The following is a 24,197-nucleotide window of genomic DNA, read 5'->3' as shown; positions in this document are numbered from 1 at the left end:
CCTAGTGTTGGTAGACGAGTTCCGTCAGCTAGCCAGAGGCCGGCTGGAACGACCGTAGTTGTCTCAGGTGGCACTGAATAGGGAGCAAATTTGGTGTGAAATGAAAAGCTGCACGGGTGTCCACTAGGGCTTCAGCGTTTTCCGGCGGCTTACCTAGCTGGACTTGCAACGTTGGCATACCTCTAAACGGGCGCACTGAGAAGGAGATGGATTGGACGACTTACGCGGTGAAGATTTCCGACGAAGGGGTACGACGCACAGGCTCGACTGTAATGGCCGATCTCGTTGCACTGATAGCAGCGCATTCTTGGAGAGCGCGGACGGTATGCGTCGGAGCGACTGGCTTGGCCTGCTGACGCTTGTTTACATGGAAAAGGGCTGGGCACTCCAATGGAGCGTTCCACTATGTGAGCTTCTGAGGCAAGAGCAAAGGCAGCGCGACCTGCAGACGGGCGGGCGAAGTGGACGAAACATTGAACGTTGAGGGCAGTGATGACGTCTATCCTTCTGCTTGCCCTTCTCTTTCTCTCCTTTCACTTGCGGCGTTCTTCGTTACCCTAACAATATATAGGTAAAAGGCTCCAAATAAATATTTATAATTTCTACAATCCAGGTCCCTTCTGTAAGAAACGTACACCATGTTCTCATGTAAGCGGCAGCAGTGGCGTGCTGGCTACGCAATCATATTCATGAACCACCCAGCTAAAATGCGCTCTCTTCTGCTTACTGGCTGTTACGTTCTACTTCTGTGCACGAGGTCGTGGGTTTGATATACGCCAGCAGTGGCCATATTTCGAGGGAGGTGAAGTGTAGAATTGATCCTGTAATTTAATTCAGGCGTACACTGAAAAAAAAACAAGTAATGAAATATATTATGGAGCCCGTGACTACGGCGTCTAGTATACAGGGTGTTCCACGTAAATTGAGCCTAACATTAAAATTTGCAGATGCCACTGAGCTGGAACGAACCACGGTAATGTTGTTTGCCATCGCTTGGAGACAGATTATTTTTTTTTATTTCTCCTAACTATATAATTACTCTCAGCAACTAATCAACCTTTCAAATATTATGATTGCATGAAAAGTGTAAATGAGAAAATTCTAGAGCAACACGAAAAACTCCCGATACAGCGTTCTGTTGCTCAATACGTGTTCTTCCATAAGTGTCTTTCGAGCTCAAAAAAGCTCGCAAATTCACGCAAAATTGCCGCCCCACTGGCCGCTCGGGGCACTTTGCGTGTATTCGTGGGCTTCTGTGTATCTCCAAGTGACGAAAAACAACATTACTTTGGTTCTGTCCAGCTACGTGACATTTGCATATTTTTTTAATGTTTGGCTGAAGTTACGTGGGATACCCTGTAATGTCGCAATGCTGCTTTGTGGCGTGGAATCCCACGAATCAACGTTCTTTTAAAAAACGTTCTCTTCTCTGTGGCAGGACGCAACATCGAGAAAACAACCAACTGCTTCGTTGGTTCTATAGGTCGATTCGAACACACAGCGAACAGTTCACGTGCTCTGGTCGTCGAGTATAAAAATAATGTCTCTTTTTTTTTTATACCAAAGCCACAGTAACCTGACAGCAATGATGCGGTTCATACAAACGTCTATACGTGACGTTTCGTTGTCAGAGTGGGTGTGCTGTTTTTATTCTTTGCAGTGGAAAAATATTGGCAGGATGTACATCCTACCAGCCAGCCGAACTCGAAGTCATTAAAATAATTATTTAGCCCAATTAGAACCGCAACACTGCCTTAGCAGAAAAATTAAATTTTTCCTGCAACCTTGGCCCTATTTCGGCAAAATCTTATATGCAATTTTGGTCTGGAATACTGACTTCCCTGGGTTACAACCCCCAAGCTCCCAGCCGGCAACCGTGCGAGATCACAGATGAAGCGCGGGCCCACGTTTACCTGGACCCCATCCCGAGGAACATGCACCCAGAGTACAACCAAGAACGGCGGCAGGCGCGGGCCAAGGCCCTCACCGAACAACACGCCCAAGGCCCGCACGCCCGGTACGTGGACGCCGCGGAATACAAGCGGGAAGGCTTCGCGGCCGTGGTCGTTGCGGCGGCTACCGGCACCAAGACAACGGCCGCGAGCGTGCGGTGCACGAACGCCACAGACGCTGAGGAGGTTGCCATCGCTCTGGCGATCACCGAGGCCGAGTGTCGCACCGTGCTCAGCGACTCGAGGAATGCCATGCGCAACTTTGCCAAGGGGAGAATATGCGCGCCGGCGGCCGCCATCATCGGCAAGCTCCAACTTAAAGACCGCGGCAGCACCGTCCGTATCAAGTGGTTCCCGGCGCACGCCGGCGAGTGTGCATACTCACCGAACCACAACGAGACGGCCCATTCGGCGGGGCGAGCGCTTACTTTCCGCGCCCCCGAGAGTGGCCGTTCCGTGTGGTGGTTCGAAACCAAGGACAGATTGACTAGTTATGCCGAAGTAACCAAGTGTTACCACTTAGCCCGACGGACAATGCCGCCTCCCCCACACGGCACTCAGTCGGGAGGAGGCCGTAATCCTAAGGCAAATACAGACCGCGTCACTCCTCGCCTCCGCAATGCTGCACGTGCTTCACCCAGAGCTCTATCCGAGTAGGCTGTGCGGTGTTTGTGCAGCGGGTCCGGCGGACCAATGGCACATCATGTGGGACTGCGCCAGGTTCCCGACGGCAGCTACCTCCAGGACTTACCCTCCCGAACTTCAAGGTACACTGCAGTGTGCAGACAAGGACTCACAACTACGGGCCGTCCAGCAGGCCCGCGGTGCGCTCGAAAAGCACAAGCCTCATGACCCACTACAAACGGGCCCAACTGGGCTAGTGCAGAGTAGGGTATAACCCCGGGTCGCTGCTTGGCCAGCGTCACGACGCGTTAAACCGTCGTTTGCCGGCACTTTATTAAAGTTATCCCTATCTTATCCTTGGTCTGGAATGAATGCTACTCTGAGTTTTACCACTCACCAGTACGTCCGGCCATGGAGCAATGATTGCACGTTGGTATTTTCTCGTGCAGCCCGGCCATAAATGACACGTCTTCACAATGAGAAGAAAGGGGGTCAACCGAGGGGCCCGATATTTATTAATCATATCATGAGAAGCCAAAAAAAGACATTAGTAGCATCTTGATGAGGGCTACTTGGTTCATATTTAAAACTCAGGTTAAACATTTGTTTCCTCATGTCCTCGTTTTATTCGCGCTGTTTAACCTCAGTTCTAAAAAAAGACACCAAGGACAACATAGGGAAAATTACTTGTACTTACTAATCGAATTAAAGAAATGAAAAATTAATTGTAACGAAAGTGAATGAAAAAACTTACAGCAAGTGGGAAACAATCCCACGTCTTCGCATTGCGCGTGCGATGCTCCTTAATTTGTGATTTTTATCAATTTATCATTTCTTTAATTCAATATAATAAGTAAAAGTAATTTCCCTCATGTTGTCCTTGACGTCTTTGTTTCTTGGCTCCTCATAATACGTCTTCACAATGTCACACGCAACAGCGGTTTACCTATGTGGCAGATTATTATGCACACGTTTGGGAATCACGTTTTACACATGTGTGAAAGAACGAAATAATTATATTAAGTACCCTTCTACACGCGGTGTTAAGCACTCACCTAAGGGACCGTGTATTATCAGTTACGTGTTACGTACTCAAGTATTGCAAAAACAAAGGCTCTTCGCACAAGACTGCACTTGTAAGGCTTAACATAGCAGGTTAAACAGTATAATCACTCTGCTGCAGCAGAAACTGATGCGTAAATTGTGTTCAGGCTTCTCTTAGACACGGGTGTCTGAATAATAGTTGGCCACAAAAAAGAAACACCGAGTTCCCTAAAGCATACGGTTCGTCATATTATTCGAAATTTCAATCTGCAGTAATTTTCGCGACCTTACACATCATCATCATCATCACCAGCCTGGTTACGCCCACTGCAGGGCAAAAGCCTCTCCCATACTTCTCCAACAACCCCGGTCATGTACTAATTGTGGCCATGCCATGCCTGCAAACGTCTTAATCTCATCCGCCCACCTAACTTTCTGCCGCCCCCTGCTACGCTTCCCTTGCCTTGGGATCCAGTCCGTAACCCTTAATGACCATCGGTTATCTTCCCTCCTCATTACATGTCCTGCCCATGCCCATTTCTTTTTCTTGATTTCAACTAAGATGTCATTAACTCGCGTTTGTTCCCTCAACCAATCTGCTCTTTTCTTATCCCTTAACGTTACACCTATCATCCTTCTTTCCATAGCTCGTTGCGTCGTCCTCAATTTGAGTAGAACCCTTTTCGTAAGCCTCCAGGTTTCTGCCCCGTAGGTGAGTACTTGTAAGACACAGCTATTATATACTTTTCTCTTGAGGGATAATGGCAACCTGCTGTTTATGATCTGAGAATGCCTGCCAAACGTACCCCAGCCCATTCTTATTCTTCTGATTATTTCCGTCTCATGATCCGGATCCGCCCTCACTACCTGCCCTAAGTAGATGTATTCCCTTACGACTTCCAGTGCCTCGCTGCCTATTGTAAATTGCTGTTCTCTTCCGAGACTGTTAAGCATTACTTTAGTTTTCTGCAGATTAATTTTTAGACCCACTCTTCCGCTTTGCCTCTCCAGGTCAGTGAGCATGCAGTGCAATTGGTCCCCTGAGTTACTAAGCAAGGCAATATCATCAGCGAATCGCAAGTTACTAAGGTATTCTCCATTAACTTTCATTCCCAATTCTTCCCAATCCAGGTCTCTGAATACCTCCTGCAAACACGATGTGAATAGCATTGGAGATATCGTATCTCCCTGCCTGACGCCTTTCTTTATTGGGATTTTGTTGCTTGCTTTATGGAGGACTACGGTGGCTGTGGAGCCGCTATAGATATCTTTAAATATTTTTACATACGGCTCGTCTACACCCTGATTCCGTAATGCCTCTATGACTGCTGAGGTTTCGACAGAATCAAACGCTTTCTCGTAATCAACGAAAGTTATATATAAGGTTGGTTATATTCCGCACATTTCTCTATCACCTGATTGATAGTGTGAATATGATCTATTGTTGAGTAGCTTTTACGGAATCCTGCCTGGTCCTTTGCTTGACAGAAGTCTAAGGTGTTCCTGATTCTATTTGCGATTACCTTAGTAAATAGTTTGTAGGCAACGGACAGTAAGCTGATCGGTCTATAATTTTTCAAGTCTTTGGCGTCCCCTTTCTTATGGATTACGATTATGTTAGCGTTCTTCCAAGATTCCGGTACGCTCGAGGTCATGAGGCACTGCGTATACAGGGTGGCCAGTTTCTCTAGAACAATCTGTCCACCATCCTTCAACAAATCTGTTGTTACCTGATCCTCCCCAGTTGCCTTCCCCCTTTGCATATCTCCCAAGGCTTTGTTTACTTCTTCCGGCGTTACCTTTGCGATTTCGAATTCCTCTGGACTAATTTCTCTTCCATTATCGTCGAGGGTGCCACTGGTACTGTATAAATCTCTATAGAAATCCTCAGCCACTTGAACTATCTCATCCATATTAGTAATGATATTGCCGGCTTTGTCTCTTAACGCATACATCTGATTCTTGCCAATTCCTAGTTTCTTCTTCACTGTTTTTAGGCTTCCTCCGTTCCTGAGAGCATGTTCAATTCTATCCATATTATACTTCCTTATGTCAGCTGTCTTACGCTTGTTGATTAACTTCGAAAGTTCTGCCAGTTCTATTCTAGCTGTAGGGTTAGATGCTTTCATACATTGGCGTTTCTTGATCAGATCTTTCGTCTCCTGCGATAATTTGCTGGTGTCCTGCCTAACGGAGTTACCACCGACTTCCATTGCACACTCCTTAATGATGCCCACAAGATTGTCGTTCATTGCTTCAACACTAAGGTCCTCTTCCGGAGTTAAAGCCAAATACCTGTTCTGTAGCTTGATCTGGAATTCCTCTATTTTTCCTCTTACCGCTAACTCATTAATCGGCTTCTTATGTACCAGTTTCTTCCGTTCCCTCCTCAGGTCTAGGCTAATTCGAGTTCTTACCATCCTGTGGTCACTGCAGCGCACCTTGCCGAGCACGTCCACATCTTGTATGATGCCAGGGTTAGCGCAGAGTATGAAGTCTATTTCATTTCTAGTCTCGCCATTCGGGCTCCTCCAGGTCCACTTTCGGCTGTCCCGCTTGCGGAAGAAGGTATTCATTATCTTCATATTATTCTGTTCCGCAAACTCTACTAATAACTCTGCCCTGCTATTCCTAGTGCCTATGCCATATTCCCCCACTGCCTTGTGTCCAGCCTGATTCTTGCCTACCTTGGCATTAAAGTCGCCCATTAGTATAGTGTATTTAGTTTTCACTCTACCCATCGCCGATTCCACGTCTTCATAGAAGCTTTCGACTTCCTGGTCATCATGACTGGATGTAGGGGCGTAGACCTGTACAATCTTCATTTTGTACCTCTTATTAAGATTCACAACAAGACCTGCCACCCTCTCGTTAATGCTATAGAATTCCTGTATGTTACCAGCTATATTCTTATTAATCAGGAATCCGACTCCTAGTTCTCTTCTCTCCGCTAAGCCCCGGTAGCTCAGGACGTGCCCGCTTTTTAGCACTGTAAAGGCTTCTTTCGGCGTCCTAACTTCACTGAGCCCTATTATATCCCATTTACTGCCCTCTATTTCCTCCAATAGCACTGCTAGACTCGCCTCACTAGATAACGTTCTAGCGTTAAACGTTTCCAGGTTCATATTCCAATGGCGGCCTGTCCGGACCTGCGTCGCAGGTCAGACCTACGACGCAGCAGAGGGTGCCAAGAATCACTGGCTCCGGACCTTACACAGTGATCCGTTAAATCCAAAGCGTCATACTTTTGATAAATTGTGATAAATTGTTCTCTGATAAATGATATGATGATAAATGATAAATGATGATAAATTATCTGTTCCCGTGAAACTCGTGCCCGCGAAATTCGTAGCAAACTGTACGTGTGATTATTTATGAATCATCGCTTCATGTGCACGTTGTCCAACTTGCACTAGCAATGCGCAGATACTCGGTGAAACGTCTCTGTTGTTTTCAGCGCTGTATTCAAGCTCGTAGTGGATGATTAACGGCGGCTAACGTTGTAATAATTGAAAATAGGTTACGGTTGAGTCAAAATCTTCAATCCATCACTTCCCCTCCTTTCTTTTCTGCTTAGTAAGGCGTACGACCCACATTAGCGTGCTTTCGAAATAGAGATGAAACAGTGCAAACACCGAGCATGACTCGGTCATGAAGGTAAAATTTTGCGAAGTTAGACATACGACACATAGCTTCAGACAAAAGGCTTCATAAATTAATGCAAATAATACATATCACTTTTTATAACAAATAAAGAGCGCTAATGTTTGATAGTTTTAGCACACACGAACCATCAGTTCTGCGATTTCAGAGCTATACATTAAGCAGGGATCCTATTTTGTCGTTCCATTGGACTCGTGCCAGCGCCGTTAAGATAGCGCTGTGGACAAGGCTTTCTAACGGATGTCCCAACATCAGCGTATTTTGATTCCTCACAAAACGTCACGTGCCACTTGGAAATTGTGCTCTTGAAGCACGTATTTTCCTTAAGCTTTCCTATATAGCACAATGCATTACTCCTTATGTAAAAGACATTAATTTTGGTCTTTGCTGCATCGAAAAAGTAATAAATAAATATTCTGCTTATATCATCGCAGGCGCTGCAGAACTTCTCGATGTCCATCGATCCCGGAGAGACGGTCGCTGTCATTGGCAGAAAGAAGTGTGGCAAAAGCACCATTGTCAACCTTCTGCAGAGGTTCTACGATGTCACTGAGGGACAGGTGATGGAAGCTATATGTTACCCAGCTAATGTACCCGCATGTACGATCAAAAAGAATGCAGTAGACCGGTCAATGAAAAAAATAAATGACATAGGGATGTCTACTATCATGCTATGGACTAGCTCACGTTTGTACTTTTCCAAATTCATCACGGAGAAAGCGCTTACCAGCATTAAAATGTCGAATCTATCATATCTGCTGCGCTGAGAACGATAGTTCAATATTTAAGCACAGGATACTTAACGCATTTACTATAGTAGCGTCTTGGTTACAGTAGAGCGAACTTTCGCTTCTGGATAGTTCAGTAAACAATTTCTTATTAGGATGTTAGGTTATAGATAAAATATTTTCATATATTTTTTTATTTACGCGACATGGTCAGACAGAAAGGTGAACAAGTTGTTGTAAAGTCCGTGAATGCGGAACTGTCTTCGGGAATTAAAAGGTTTATTGTAGCCTAAGATGTTTGTCTGGCGGGCGGCCCTTGGTGTTGCTCCGGCTGCTCGGTTAAGTTGGGCGCAGTGCCCGCGCACGCGTTGGCGGCACATCCACTCAACCTCCTTCGTAAAAACCGATTATTGCCCGCAGTTCTAAAACTGTTGGGAGCGCTTTCGTCGCACGCACTGCTCAAGTAGTCTTTTGCCACGGGCTACAAAGGTCCCGCAGTTCTAGGCCAGAGTTATGGCGTACATGCACATGAGGTGAATATTGGCTGCACGTAGCATTGTCTGATCTCATAGGTTATGAAAGGAGAAGAGCGCGCTGTGTTACTTCTCAAGTATTTTTCGTCAAAACATTGTCTAAATGCTACGATTAGGAATAGATCTATTCAGTTTCATGGGGCTATGGCGTCCATCTCTTAGTGAACCAGTTCTTGGATGAAACACCTTGTGTGAGCGTTTGAAATAAGCCTCACATGCTATCCTGAAAACCAACTGATCAATGAAAGCCATCATGGTGCGGATATTCATAAGCCAGGCTCACCGGGTGCTGCTTCTGGTGAAGCCTCTCACGTCGAATTCGCAAGTCTGACAAGTCTATGAGTTTAGCAGCGGCAGCGTGCACACACAGGACGTGACCGCCTTGCATCACTCACATCGGACACTGGTCAGCTGTGGGAAATTTTATGGTAAATCGAGTTCCCTAATTGATCTCATTTATTCGGCAGCGTTCTTGGGAAAAGACTGCCCATCGTCCATGGGTAAAAAATACGGGAAAGTTTCGTGCGCGATTTTGTAATTATGATAGCGCCAAGGTATCTGCTAAGGCGCACAGGTACAGTCGCCTCATTCCAAAGATCACCACGAGTCTGTGTTCAGTTCATTGAACGTTCATCTGCATAATTACTATGAATCTGGGGAGCCGGTACCAGGAAAATGAGCTGTGGCTGTGTAAGATCAAAAGTCATTGAATGAGAAACAAATTCTTACAGATTGAAGCTAATATCTGATCAGAATTTTTGCATGGCGTTGTGCTCTGGCTTTGTAAAGAGTGTTGTGTGTTCGTTATTGCGACAGGAAACTTACCCATCTTACGTAGTTACACTGCCTGTTATAAAGAAATAGCAAAGCAGATTTTCTTGTTGACGGGTTTTATTCGAATAGCAACTACGTGGACCCTCCAGGCGAATTTCTGCCGTCGCCGTCATGTTCCGTATAAATTCCAAGCACGATAACATCGTCGCTGCGTGACGTATGCTGTATGTCGAGTGAAAGCTTGCGAGGGTCAGCTGACGCTCGCGGCTCAAATCTCGCGCGCGCACGGGGGGAACGCGGGGAAGAAGCGCGCCTAAAGCCCCTTAAACTTCGTAAAGTAGTGCCACGCTTTGAAGAATGCCGCCCCATCCTCGCGTGCCCTGGCCGAGGCCGACGCCTCGTCGCTATTGGCCTAATAGCATCACGTGGGCCCTCCCGCCGTGCATCAGCGCCATTTTCGCTCGAGAAGCGTCTACGGAGTGGCGAGGAGCGAATGTTGGCGCCGTTCACGGAAGAAGGAAACTCAGGAGAGGCCCTGACATCAATCTTTGTGAAGCTAAAGTGAAGCCGGAAGTTGGAGTTGCCCATGGCTTTGCTCCGCCTATCTGGCCAGCTCTCCTCTCTTGTTTACATTTCTCGCGAAACCACGCCGCGCTGCGCGCAACCGGGCTGCTCCGATGCGCGCGCTCCGAAGCAATACTAAAGAATCGTTAGCTCGTTAGCATGATTCCGCCAAAGAGGGCAAAATTTCCCGCGGATATTCCTTCGTCCGTTGCCATTGCCGTGGCGCGGTACATTGCGTACAGCGTTGCATGCGCGTTCATTTCACGAACTTTAGTTCCTCCTGTCCCACCTGGCCACAGCAACATGCGGTAGAGCACGGTCCAGATAACGCAGCGCAACAAAACACGGAGAACAACGCGAACGTGCCCGCACGGCGCCTTTGCCACGGTATGAAACCTACGGAGCAACACGTGTGAGCCCACAGAACAATCATAGAGTTTCCTACAAAATTACTAGAGGGAACTCTGGCGCTGCAGTCGTTGTCCTACCATGGGAATGACGGGAAGTACATGGATTTGTCTGATCTTCGTGCTTGTGGATTCAGACGTTCTTGTGGCTTTGTATATTACGCTATATAAATCTTATTGTCGTATATTTCAGCGCAATCTATATTCTTCGAAGTGTAGAAGACGCCGGGGAACGCGTACAATTGCTATTAATTGCAATGATTGAGCTTGTTTATGTGCCCAAATCGAAACGCACCAAGTGTCTCAAAGCACTTGCATGCCCGCGATAAATTCATAAGTGCGTTTCATTCGCTTGTCGATACATGCATCCGTGGCTTAATGGTTTCAATATCAGGCTTCTGTACTAGAGTCCCTGTGTTCGAATCCTGCAGTCGGGCAATTTTAATGATGTTTATTTAATTATTTATTACGCAACAAACTGTTGAAAATGACGAGTTTACTAAGTCACAAAGCCGTTTGAACCCAAAAAGGACGAAGTTTAGGCAAATCCATGTACTTCCCATAATTCCCATGCTGGGACAACCGCTCCCATTGTAGCTCACGTAGACACTAGCGCCAGAGTTCCCTCTAGTAATTTTGTAGGAAACTCTATGAGAACAATAACAAAGCCGCCATTGTGGCCCGAAAGGCGTGGCCACAGCAGCAAAGAAATAAAAAACAGCAAAAAAGGAGAACGTACTACGTCATTTCCTCCACACTTTTCTCCTAGCGCGCGGAGCGGGTAGGGCCTCTCCTCAGTTTCCTTCCTCCGTGGCGTCGTTGCTCCACTCGAGCAGTGTAGGCGGCGCCACGGTCGAGGAGAGAGCGTGAAAGAAAGGAGAAATGAAGAGGAGTGAAGGCGGAGAAGGAGAGTGTGACTACTTTACGAAGTTTAAGGGGTTTTAAACGCGCCGTCTTCCATCGCGCGCGAGGCACCGGAGGGAGAGGAGAGACGGGCGGAGGGTTTCTATTGCAGCGGCTGCTACGTATGGCGCGGCGCCTACCTTAAAGGCAACTGCGACGTGGACAAAATTTGCCGAGTGCTGGTAGCTTCGTAGGCGCTGTGCTTTCGACTCTTAATTCGCGCTGAAGAGAGACGCAGCACGAAGGTTGATTCGCTCACTGCTGCAGCCGCGCTTTCTCGCTGCAGCGTTTTGACAGCGAGTTTCCGCGTTCATGAAGTGCGATGTGTTTGCTTGCCTGTGCGCGTGTGACGCTGTGCTTGTAATTTAGTTAGTAAACGAATGTTTACAAGTTTACAAAGTTTATAAACTACTATCCTTCGTATAACTGTCTAATAATTTCCTACCACAATCGATGCTTTGCCTTTCAACCGAAACTGCGACATTTTTCTTTAAATTAAAACTACTATTTCCAGCGCAGCAAATGGTCTCAATTGTAACTTTTTTCTCCAAAAACAACACCTTGGCAACAAGCGCGAGCAGCTGATTTACACTCGCGATTTAAAGTTTTGTTGCGAGCATGACGAGAAAAATGTTTTTCTAACCAGTCACAACAGTTATCCATTATACTTTATTGACTTAGTGACTGGTATTACGTGTGGAATCCCCTACGTGCCACCTTGTGAAAAAATGAAGTCATAGCGTGAATTTCCGAATGCTTCATCCTGCAATAACGGTGTTCAAACAATGTCCAGATGCCGTGTCACTTTTTGACTTACATGAATGACTTGACTGAGTGGCGAGCAGAATACCTGCTGCCACGGTTTATTTTGCGCACTGAGTAAGCAGGTGGCACGCTCAAGTTAGTGTAAATATTAATAGTTTCTGTAAATGGCTTGTAGCTATCTTAGCTCAGCACAATGCGTTGGCGTGCTAGTTGGTGCGAATCCATGAATACTTTGTTTAGCGCAAAAGAACAGAACTTCTGAACAAACTTCTGAACCGCCTCGTCCTGTCGTCTTTCTTGTGTCTGTTGTTTTGCGCTAAATAAAGCATTCATGTATCTAACTTAGCTTTGCGCTTGGTAAATGTACCACTTCGCCTTTCGCCTACGTTTTATTTCATGAACAATGGAGAACTTAGCTGAGTAAAAATTTTTCGCAAGGATAGCTTATGAAAACTTTTCGGTGTTATAATACGAATGATATTTATTTGCATTGCCACACGAAATACCAAGATCATATGTGTAGTGTAATGGTACTTATAAGCGCCGATAAGAATTGAAGCTGGGTTTTCTGGGCGAATTAAATGCTTGTTTCACTGTTAGCTCTAACGCAAAATTGTCTATTGGACCTTACATACCTATGGGAACTAATTGCACGTAGATGTGGAGAACTACTTGACCATAATGGAAATATTATTAAAAACTTCCGAAAACTTTCATAGCTTAGCGTCAAGCTCGCTCTCATGGCAAATTCTGGTGTCACATTCAAAACAAATGCTTCTAATCCGGAATCAACCCGGATGCAAATAGAGCCCAGGCGGAACTCTTGTGCGAAGAACCTGCTTGCCTCGCATGAAAAATGAAAGCGCCACAAGGTAGTATTCATGCTCGTAATAATTTGAAACAGCTGAATTCGGTTTCCTCCTTATTTACCGGTAATCACCAAGAAGGCCTGGCAAAGATCATCGCTCTAAATGCTGTTAGATCCACAGATGTCTGAGCTTTATTATGAAGAAAAATTATCCTGTCACTGCTTTCCACCAAAACTGCGAGGGTGGGAGCTTTTATTGAAAAGGGCTGATTTCCGTTCCGGGTCTCGCCGAGCGCAGATCCTGGTGGACCAGAAGGATCTGCGCACGTACAACATCGGCTGGCTGCGCGGCCAGATGGGCGTTGTGGGCGAACGGCCCGTGCTGTTCGACGCGACGGTGTCGGAGAACATCCGCCTCGGCCTGGGCACGGCCTCGCAGCACGACATCGAACAAGCGGCCATCGCCGCTAACGCGCACCACTTCGTGCTCAAACTGCCCAAGGTGAACGGCTCGCTTGCGCCTCGAGAAACGCCGATGTGTCCCTCTGAGATTGCGGCTGGCGAAATATTGCAAAGCCAGCCAGACGTAAAGCATCCAGGCGTGGTGTATTCGGGCGATCATTTCTGTACATATCATTACCTACGCGACCTTTCGCAAATACTCGACGCGTTTATGCATAGGGCGGACGTGAGCGGTGCCCAGCAGAGGCTTGTGGAATCGTATATTTACGAGTCAAGTGAAAATCATCGTGTCTAGCTAAGTCTAAACAATCGGCTGCTTGACCATCGTGAGTCGTGATGTTCTGTGTCGAGAGAAGAAAGCAGCTACAGTGATCACTTCCCCCAATACAATGATAATCACCGTCATCAGCCTGGCTACGCCCACTGGAGGGCAAAGGCCTCTCCCATACTTCTCCAACTACCCCGGTCATGTGCTAATTGTGGCCATGTTGTCGCTGCAAACTTCTGAATCTCATCCGCCGACCTAACTTTCTGCAGCACCCTGCAACGCTTCCCTCTTCTTGGAATCCCTTCCGTAACCCTTAATGACCATCGCTTAACTTCCCTCCTTATTACATGTCCTGCCCATGCCCATTTCTTTTTCTTGATTCTTACTCAGATGTCATTAACTCGTGTTTGTTCCCTCACCCAATCTGCTCTCTTCTTATCCCCCCCCCCTTAACATTGCACCCATCATTCTTCTTTCCATAGCTCGTTGCGTCGTCCTCAATTTAAGTAGAATCCTTTTCGTAAGCATTCAGGTCTCTGCCCCGTAGGTGTGTACTCTTAAGACACAGCTGTTATGCACTTTTCTTTTGAGGGATAATGGCAACCTGCGGTTCATCATCTGAGAATGCCTGCCAAACGCACCCCAGCCCATTCTTTTTGTTCTGATTATTTCAGTCTCATGATCCGGATCCACGGTCGCTATCTGCCCCTAGTAGATGTATTCCCTTACCACTTCCAGTGGCTCGGTACCTATCGTGAATTGCTGGGGTGGTATTCTGTAAGAGTCCCCCTAATGGACAGCCCATTAGGTGGACTCTTACAGAATGTCTCCCCCCCCCCCCCCCTGTTCTCTTCCCAGACTGTTAAACATTAGTTTTCTGCAGAATAATTTTTAGACCCACCCTTCTGCTTTGCCTGTCCAGGTCAGTGAGCATGCATTGCAATTGGTCCCCTGAGTTACTGAGCAAGGCAATATCATCGGCGAATCGCAAGTTACTAATGTATTCTCTATAAACTCTTATCCCCAATTCTTCCCAATCCAGGTCCCGATGCAATAAAGAGTACTACATGTTTATTTATCAATGTGACAGTAATTAACACTCGACGCGCGTTTTCACCGTCGTTGTCGGCCCCTCCGTCATGCCGTTACGTTATCAAGCGCACGCGCAACTCGCGCGTTCGAGGTATGGTATTCAAAGACGCACATTGGCGTTTGGCTGCAAAAGCGGCGAAGCAAAGTGGACGCGCTGTCACGCTTCGCACAATCTGCCCTGCCGAAGCCAGGGAATGGCTATCACTCCAGGCACGTTCGTTGTGCCTACAGATATCGGTGCTCACGCTGTGAAGCTTTGTGCGTACCACACCGTGGTCAGAATGATCAGAGCGCGATCAGCCTAATCCTTTCAGTGGGCGCCGGCAGACTCTCACGGTGTTTGTCGTTGGTGTTAAAGGGACACTAAAGTGAAACAATAAATCAGTTTAGTCTAATAAAGCATTGTTTGAGAACCCTGCGGGCAATAAATTCAAAATAATAGTTTCATTATTAGATGAGAAAATGAAGGTCGAAGTATCAGTATTTGAATTTTGCGCCGAAACCCCGACGCCGGTACCTCAGTGTGACGTCAGGGATTCCAAAGTATGTTTTCGCATTTGGGTCGCGTTGGCTGAGTAAAGGTTCCCGAAACTTGCCATGTGTAATTCCTTTAGAACACAATGTAGTCAATATGTACCGCTATGTAATTAAATAGGCCCTAGAAGACGCCATCAAAATCCATGACGTCACAGCCACCAGGTGGGGGAAGTTAAAGGAGGCGTTGCCACCCGTCTTTCGTTCTTGCGCTTTTTCTGGCTTACCAAGAGCCTTATCATAGTAAGAATGTGTTTTGGGCATCGTAGGAAAGTAATTTACTGATGCAGAAGAAATCATTTTTCTCGTTAGAGTCCCTTAACAACCGAGTCGCGACGCCGGTAACGCCGCTGCCGGCGCTGCTATTAGCGCAGGCGTTGCGACACGCTCGGTATCTGCTAGGGCGCTGCGCCGGCTGCCACGTAGCAGTGGTGTGGTTAGAAAATGATAACAGGAAAGAGTGTGCTTCGTGGTGCCTGTAAAGAAGAACATACTAGGACATTTAAAGATTCTTGTACGGATAATGACCGCATGTTCATTTGATTTTATAGGTCTAGGTTCCAGGGAGAAAAGCATTAATTAAAACAGTCAGTCCGAGAATGAAAATATATATTTAGTTCGAGAATAGTTCTGGTGGAAGTAAATTTAACACATGTTAAGTATTCTTCAGCAAGGCGTATCGGGATGAGACGAAAAGAGTACAGAAGATTCAGGCACTCAAAGTTGCATCTTTAGAAAGAGGCTTGTGAGATCAAGGGGGTCTACATGAGGAGGTGGTGAAAAGCCCTTCTCGTAGCTAGGGTACATGTGAAGTAAATGGCCTTTCCCTGGGTCGATTATATTCTGTTTGTCGAAAATGTTATAGGAAGAATACTTAACTGTGGCGCCATATCCTAGAACTGGTCTTACAAGAATTTTGTAGGCTGAGTAATTTCGAAGCTACTCGCGTGGGCGACATCGATGCCCGATGTTTTTAATGCGATATCCCTTCTTAGGGTATTGAACGCATTTTACGGAGGTTCGCGCTCGATCTCTCTATGTCTGCAACCGTTTTCCCGCCTACCAGGGTCTGTGGGTAGTCTATGGTCGAATGGGCAGCGTGTCGGGCTTCTGTGCTCGAGACCGGAACAGGCTCGAAACTATAGGAACAGGTTCGAAACCAGAAGCTGGACCAACTCGGGTCACCAGGTATGTGGCACTGCGTGCCTATGTGCTGCTCTTCAACGAACCTCTTTGAAACAGTATAGAGGCATGCGGGGACATCGCAAAAGCCACAAACGTGATAGCGCACGCACTCCACCCGCACAACCGGGGCACAGCCTCGGAACCATACGAGGCTGCAAACACTGCGGGCACGGGAAGACTGAATGCTAATCCAGACAGACTGCGATCAGCCTTCAAAGACATCGTGCACCATAGCAAAGCAGCAAACTAAAGCATTGCACGAAAGCAATCGTGATTGCATGGTGTTTCGCCAAGCGAGTGGCTTGGCAAGCTCTCTTGGCACTTTTTTTAACAGCGGAGCTGTTCTAAGTCGAGCGTTCGCCGTCCGTTGTCACGCAGTGGGGCTGAGCGCGCGTCAGGGGAGGAGAGGGGTATCGGTACAGGTGCTTCGCCGGCACGCGTCCTTTCGCCCCATGGATTGGCGAAAGCAATGGCGAGCGGCAGCGGGAGCTCGCACGAAAGCGGCAGCACCGACGTCGCCCAAATTCCGAGAGGCGCATGCAAAGCGCTAGCGGAGGGAGGCCGCTGCGGCCGAGGATCGAGAACGAGAAGCGCAAGCCAACCCACACTTTTAAGAGAGGGTAAGCCAAGCCAAGTGCCAGTAGAGGCAAGCTGACCCCCAAATTCGAGAGTAGGAGGCCTAGGAAAGATGTCGGCGCAGAGATTCCTTCCACGGAGGGTGCCGAGGGTGATTCAAGAGAGAATTCCTCGACCGTGAGTGCAGCCACACCTGCAGGTTGTGTGATTGACTATGGTTTGATAACAATCTCACACAACTGACGAGTGTGCGCAATCCGAAACCAAAGTTCGAATCTAGCAAAACGACGACAACGAAAAAAATAACTCATGGAAATCACGCTAAGCTGCAGTTCAAACTTGGCCACCAGGTTCGTTGTTTTCACTGCGTGAAACTGGCTTTACCTTTTTCTCTTCGTGAAGCGCCAGCGCCAGGATTCAAAGTATTTCACATGGACCGCATTTTAACTTTGCTATCGTCGGGAAATGAACCGAACGCGCAGGGGACCGGAATTTTTCTCTGTGTGAGTGAGCCAAATATGCAGCCGGCAAAAGCGGATTCACAGGACTGACGACGACTGTGGGTCGCTGAAACGACGTCTCGCTCAAAATTCGTCACCCGAAATTTTCGCGATTATCTTATGTAGGAATGACATTTTAGGACGTGCACGCACTTGGTGCAAGTGATGCGCAAAGGGCGTCATTTCAGTGCCCGTTTTGTAACAGTACCGGTCTCGTGGTAACGAAGAGCGCAGCGTTTTAATGCGAAGCATTTTAAGCCTGCTTTCCCTCGTTTGGCGCGGCTGGGTCGGCCGCTATCTCGGCGGGTACATTTGTGGATATCTATAGGGAAATTATACGAATATACTAAATACCCGTGAACTGGCTTTTATAACTGTTGCATGCTATGCGCACCTCTGATCTTTGTGGGTCATTCCACGCCAACTGTCCCAACCGTGGCACGTGGGGTAAAATCATTTCTCTGAAAAAATTACGAAACAATTGTACGTATATTAGCATTACTTGCAGAGCATGTTTCTAAATTATTTTGAACGGAATAAAAATTTGGTCATGTGACCGCCATTTGAATTTCACAAAATGATGGAAAACCAGGGTAGAAAAAGAAATTCGCCAGAAATCCACTATTTCGCGCATTATTTCAAAATTTGAGGTTTTGCATTGCCTGAACATTGTTCTTTCATTATAAAACAGTTTCACAGAATAACTTCATATATTTTACTCCTTAGCACCGAGGCGAAAATACGCAAATTGTATCATTTTTGCGAAATTATTAACAAAAGCCGGTCAGGGGAGAGAACGTGGAATTATTTTTATATAACTTTGCCTAAAACCTTCTATCTTGTAAAATTTTATTTTCTCCTATGTACTGCTCACAGGCTCCCAAATAAAAGCCTGAATTTGGCAGAAACACTATTTTGGCTTATGTTTGGACCTTAGTAACACGCTAAGATTGTCCTTGAAAAAATAAGCAGAACAGCGGAAATCAATGAGAATAACAGCTTTCGCAACGCGAATTTTCATCAAAGGAATTTCCGTTTTCATTGGGAAAAAAATTTTGAATTTGAGTCCCACCGTTGCATTACTTTGGTTCGTGCTTCCACTTCACCTGATAGCATGTTGGGGGGAAACACAAACCAGGGTGGTGCACATGGTTAAAAGCTTAGTTGACCATGATTTCGTAGGAATTTGAATCTGGGAGGTATGCTCACTGAAGTGAGATCGATCAGATCGACATTGCGCATCTTCCATGCTACTGGAAATATACACACGCGGCCGCCTACGTGTAAAGTAGTAGAGCGGTTCACAAACCACTTTCATGAGGTGAACCGAAAGCACCACTTCAACGACATACGTTCAGTCACATTCAAACCAGTAGAAACAGAACGAGTATTTGGTGAATATTTTTGATAGGGAGCTTTATTGAGCACATTTCACTAGTTCTGTGATATCTAGCTATAATATTCCTCCTGCTACTTCGGGCCAGATAGACAGTAGTTGGCAAAGCTGTTATGGGGACATGAACCGCCGGGCCTTTGTGATGCCACGCCTCAGGAGACCATTTTCACGGACTACTTTAATAAAAGTAGTCTCAGAAAATGAAAGTGATTTGTGGCCCGCTCTACCACTTAACGCATACGTAACCGCATAAGTTTACTTACACGTATATGGAAGTACGCATTGTCAATGTACCTTAAGCAAGCATACTTTCCAGATTCAAACTATTTCGAAATGCTTGTTATCTCGGCTTTTATTCCTCACCACATAAACTACCGTGTGCAATACCCTGGTTTGTACTTGCCGCCAATATGCTATCACTTGAAGTGGAAGCACGAACCAAAATAATGCAATGGCGGTACTCAAATTCAAAAGATTTTTCTCGATGAAAACGCAAATTGCTTTCATTGATGTTTCCGTGGCGAAAGCTGTTATTCTTGTCAATGATATCCGCTGTTCCGCTTATTTTCTCATCGAACACCTTAATATTCGATGAAACGATGAAAGACGTTGGTGTGTTACCAACGTCTAAACACTAACAAAAATTGTGTTTTTGCCAAATTCAAGCTTTTATTTGCGAGCCTTTGAGCAGCATCTAGGCGAAAATAACATCTTAGAAGGAAGAACCTGTTAGTGGCAGTTATATAAAAATAATTCCAGGTTTTCTTCTCTGATCGTTCTTTGTGAAAAATTTCAGTAAAGCGCTACAATTTCTGCATCTTCAACTTTTTGCGAAGGAGTAGGAAATATGAAGTTATGTTGCGAAACTGTTTTATAATGATAGAACAATGTTCCGGCAACGCAAAACCCCAAATTTGGTATAATGTGCAAATGGTCGAGTTTTGACGAATTTGTTTTTTGCACCTGGTTTTTCATCATTTCTTGAAATTCAAATGGCGCTCACGTGGCGAAATTTTTTTTCTCGTTCAGGATATTCTGAGGAAATACTGTTCAAGTAATGCTTATATTCGTGTAAGTTTTTTCGTAATTTTCGAGAGAAATTATTTTTCTCGAGCGCCACGGTTGCGACAGTTGGCGTGGAATGACGCACGTTACAAATAACTTCTCACATAATACCAGCACATATAATCTTGGCTCACAAGGCATCTCTGAAGTACACTGATCTGTTAATGAAGTGGGGGAATTGTATTTACCAGATTCCTTTATTTTCTTTAAATCAGCCGCGCAGTATGTGCCCGTTCCAGGTAAATCCTCCACAATGGATACGTCCCACTGAGACAAAGGGTGTACGCAATCCCTCAATGTTGCTTAATACATGTCGTACTGTGCACACAGCTGTTAACACCACTATTTCCTCAACAAGCACATTACATAGTCCGTGTGACATCTGTGCGCATACGCCTCGCACTGTGCATCCACCTTATTGGGCGTTTGTGTTTCATCACTGCTTGTAAACGATACAGTGCATAGACATGAAAAATTCATTGCGATAAAGTCCTTTGTGGTCGATAAACTTTCCATGACATCGTATTTTGAATAGGATGAAGGGAAAAAAATGTACGCGTCGCCATCAGTTCTAAACCAGTTAGTTTCACGCTTCACTAAAACTTCACATGTTTCTAACATGTGTGTTGGATCTGGGTATTTTTTTAATCTACCGTCAACCTTGAAAGGTTTATGACGATGTTTTTCTTTCTCTTCTGACATACTTTCTCTTGCTGGAAAGATGCGAAATAGAGGAACAATTATTTCCTTTGCCCAATGAGGTGATTAGAATTTTCCGGTCGCTTCACGGCAGAGCAAATTTACTCTAATGATCGTAGGGTTGAGATGCGCGGGCGGTGAGGTCGTTGCAGCAAATGCCCTGCTATCCCTTCGTCAAAAAAGGAGTGAGCGTTTGCTATAATGTAGGCGCTGCACTTGACTTCGTCATTTCTTTTTACATTACAGTGGTGAAAGGCGCAGTGCAATGAGTAAGAGAAGTTAGACGAGGTCTGTGGAGCATTTATGTGTTGTGAAGATCAGGAAACTTGCACAAACCGACACAGCTCACGCACAATCGCTCGGAGTGGCCATCGTTCCGGAGTGCACATAAAAGTAGGAAGACGCAAAAGGAAAACTTTTCTTGCCGCTATTAGCGCCGAACGTGAAAACCTTTAAGAAGACAAGACTCTGCGTACACTATAGCCAAGAACGGTAGTTACGTTTTCCTTTCGACCTAATGGCAAACAGCTTCATTGCTTCCTATTTTATTTTATTTTTTCTGAGCAGAGTCACCAAAGCTGCATTATAGCTGTGTTGTAGAGACGAATCTACCATTCAATATTCTACGTAAATAGGCGATTGCCTGCTCAGCATTCGATCAAACTGCTTGAGAGAGTATCATTAACATATATGACGAGTGTATTCGGAACATGACTTCTTCGCTCCGCTTCTTCTTGTTCCAGCTCATGATTGCCCAGCCCTACAGATGTCCACACGTGGCATTTCAACTTTATCCGTATGCCTTAATTTTTAACTCCGTTGAGTGCGCACGTTTCCTTTGCTCACGTAAAAATTTTTCTGTTTTTGTGCATATGAAACATGCTGGACTGCTTGATTTTACGACTTACGCTTACTTTATTATTCTCACGCACCTTTGTGTGTGCACGCGTACGCGTTTGCTGCAGTATATCCTAAACAAATGTCCAGAGAAAGCATGTAGCGCATTTAAAGGGAAGATCCAGGTGATTGGAATTTAAAGTTGGCTGGGAAGAGTTATACAACGATCCGGAAAGCATAAATACTGAGGTCGGAACGACTGCACATATGGAACTTTATTTAAGAAACTCAAATGAAGTATACTTTGAGAGCTACATAGCGCGAATGAGAAGAAAGGGGGTTAACCGAGGGGCCCGATTTTTAATAATCATATCATGTGAAGCCAACAAACAAAGACACCAACGAGAACATAGGTGAAATTACATGTACTTACTAATCGAATTAAAGAAGTTATAAAATAATGCAATGAAAGTGGATGAAAAAGCAACTTGCCACAGATCGGGAACGATCCCACGTATTGGCATTAAGAGCATCGCACGCGTAATGCGAAGCCGTGGGATCGTTCCCCACCTGCGGCAAGTTGTATTTTCATCCACTTTCATTGTCATTAATTTATCATTTCTTGAATTCAATTAGTAAGTACATGTAATTTCCGCTGTGTTCCCCTTGGTGTCTTTGTTTGTCGGCTTCTCATGACATGATATTGCGAATAAGTCTTTGGAAAGTCCCGAATCCACATTATAACTGCTAATGCATCCATCATTCTAAAAGCATGTCCGCAACATTCCTCCAACACGACGAAACATGGGCAAGAAGCCGAAAGCAAACAATGAAAGCGACTTTGTTAATCGAAGAAAACAAAAACAGCTATAAAAGCAGAATAAACAAGCTATAACATTCCGGCAGACAATGCGAGGGATTTTGTTACTATAATTACCGATATCACTAAATATATTGCTTTATAATTGGCTATTGTCCTCAATCTTGAATTACGTTGGTGTAGTATGGGGAACAACTCATGCTAACATTTCAAAACTGGTTACATGTACTGCAAAAGTGTGTAATTATTTTATTTTTTTAAAGCGCCAGGTTCAACTAGTACCACAATATTGTTAGAAAATCGCGTATGTATTTACCGTTGAGTCCTCGTGTAATTTCCGACTTTGGCGTTACTATAAGCTCAGTGTATGTAACAAAGAAACCTTATTGACAAAGCTTCCTGGACAATAAAGCAAAGGCATAAACTATAATACCCGCAAACCCGAAAACTGGCACGGTAATCAGTGTAGGACAAACTATGGAAAACCAAACGCTCCGTTTTATACTAGCTATAGTATTTAAATAACTGTTGTTACACCCCCCCCCCTCATGAGCGTCTTAATTTACTCGCAATTTCGTATTCTGAACTGCAGGATGTTTTCCTGGAAGATCTTATTTCGCTAACCATTGCTCTGCCCTATTCACCTTATTCCTGGTAATGTTACTTATTGGCAACTAAATAAGAAAACTGATGACGCAAATGGTTGTTTTTCCACTCCTCATTTACAACTGTTGCCTCTTTCATATTTCATCATATTGTTATACTTAGATGCCCTAAGTTTCGGGGTGTAAATGCCATTATTTCTTTCTGTTGCAATCTGATAAACAGCTGCTAATACAGGGAGCGCATATTCACGTTAATCCGCGCTTCGTGCGGCTTTTTGTCTGTGCTGCTGCCGGCATGTAGCGCGATGCCGAAAAAACAAAATTGAAGAAGTTACAAAACAAAACAGGTAGGCTGTATCGTGGACACAGCCACGATGAGGTACATGAAAGGCGTGCAGCAGACGGCGTATGCTCACTATGGGGTACAGAAATGACGCAACCAAATGCTCAGGTTACATTTCTTCACGCGTTAGAACGCTTACGTGCCTGACTTATCTTACAGCAAGTGGGAGTCTCAGTGTATAACTCCACAATCGGGCTTGCTCCGTTCGAAGTGGGCCTGTTTGTTTTGAAGAGGGAGTCCGGGCACTATGGTAGAGATATGAAGCCCCTACTGACGACGGCCGAGGTTGCCCTGCACCGCTCGAGCCTGCCGCACTCGTAGGTGGTCGAGGCTCCTGCGCCTGCCTCAAGTCTACAGCGCGCGGAATCGCTACGGAGGCAGACACGTTCCGCCGTGGTCAAAGGGTTTGGATATCGCTACGCCCGAGTCTATTCACGGCATTTATGGACTGTAGGTGTCAAATTCCGGGCACTCATTGCCGAACGAGCATTACATTGTTCCAATAAATTGGGCATTTGTGGGCCTCCTAACTCCTGATGAGCACGAGTATGAGTTTGATGAAATATGCATACTACGGCATACCGAGTTCTCTTAAACGCAACCATTCGAGCTAGGATAGACAAAGGTGCTCGCTATCTACGCCTCTCTGACGTCACGCGTAAGGCTAAATTTAGTCCCGATTACGTCATGTCTCTCCCGATAATGGCGTCATCAATGGCGTTGACGTGACACATGCATGATCAAATAACGGCTTGTTTTCTCAACAAGGCGATAGCAAATAGGTGCACTCGGTAGTGCGGTTGCAAAGATATAAACGTTAATGCTATCACACGTTTTCATTACATGAGCAAGCGACTTCCTGTGACCAAACAGAAAGAAAGGACACCGTGAACGCTCACTTCTATTGCGACTGGTTGCATTCTTACGTGTCAGTCCAATTAGTCGTTTTGCAGTAAACAAGTCTTCTATTCCCAATTCAACTCTGTCTGGCGGTTCTGACGGAAGCTAGGCATGAAAGCAGAGGGCTTGGCGTAATGGGCGAACTGTCTT

General features: G+C 45.6%; 1 protein-coding gene across 3 annotated transcripts in view; it reads left to right on the top strand.

The window, feature by feature from the left end:
• LOC142573210 (ATP-dependent translocase ABCB1-like) overlaps positions 1-24,197 on the top strand; it is a 147,126-nt gene that overhangs the window by 76,644 nt on the left and 46,285 nt on the right. For all 3 annotated transcript variants that reach the window (XM_075682798.1, XM_075682797.1, XM_075682796.1), the window contains exons 11-12: positions 7,718-7,843; positions 13,064-13,267. In XM_075682798.1, coding sequence (XP_075538913.1) covers positions 7,718-7,843; positions 13,064-13,267 — 330 coding nt within the window. The remainder of the gene's footprint in view (positions 1-7,717; positions 7,844-13,063; positions 13,268-24,197) is intronic.

This window comes from Dermacentor variabilis, chromosome 2, assembly GCF_050947875.1.
Source record: "Dermacentor variabilis isolate Ectoservices chromosome 2, ASM5094787v1, whole genome shotgun sequence".
Classification (NCBI taxonomy): Eukaryota; Metazoa; Arthropoda; class Arachnida; order Ixodida; family Ixodidae; genus Dermacentor; species Dermacentor variabilis.
Note: the sequence above shows the minus strand (reverse complement) of the source record. Positions and strands in the feature narration are given on the sequence as shown.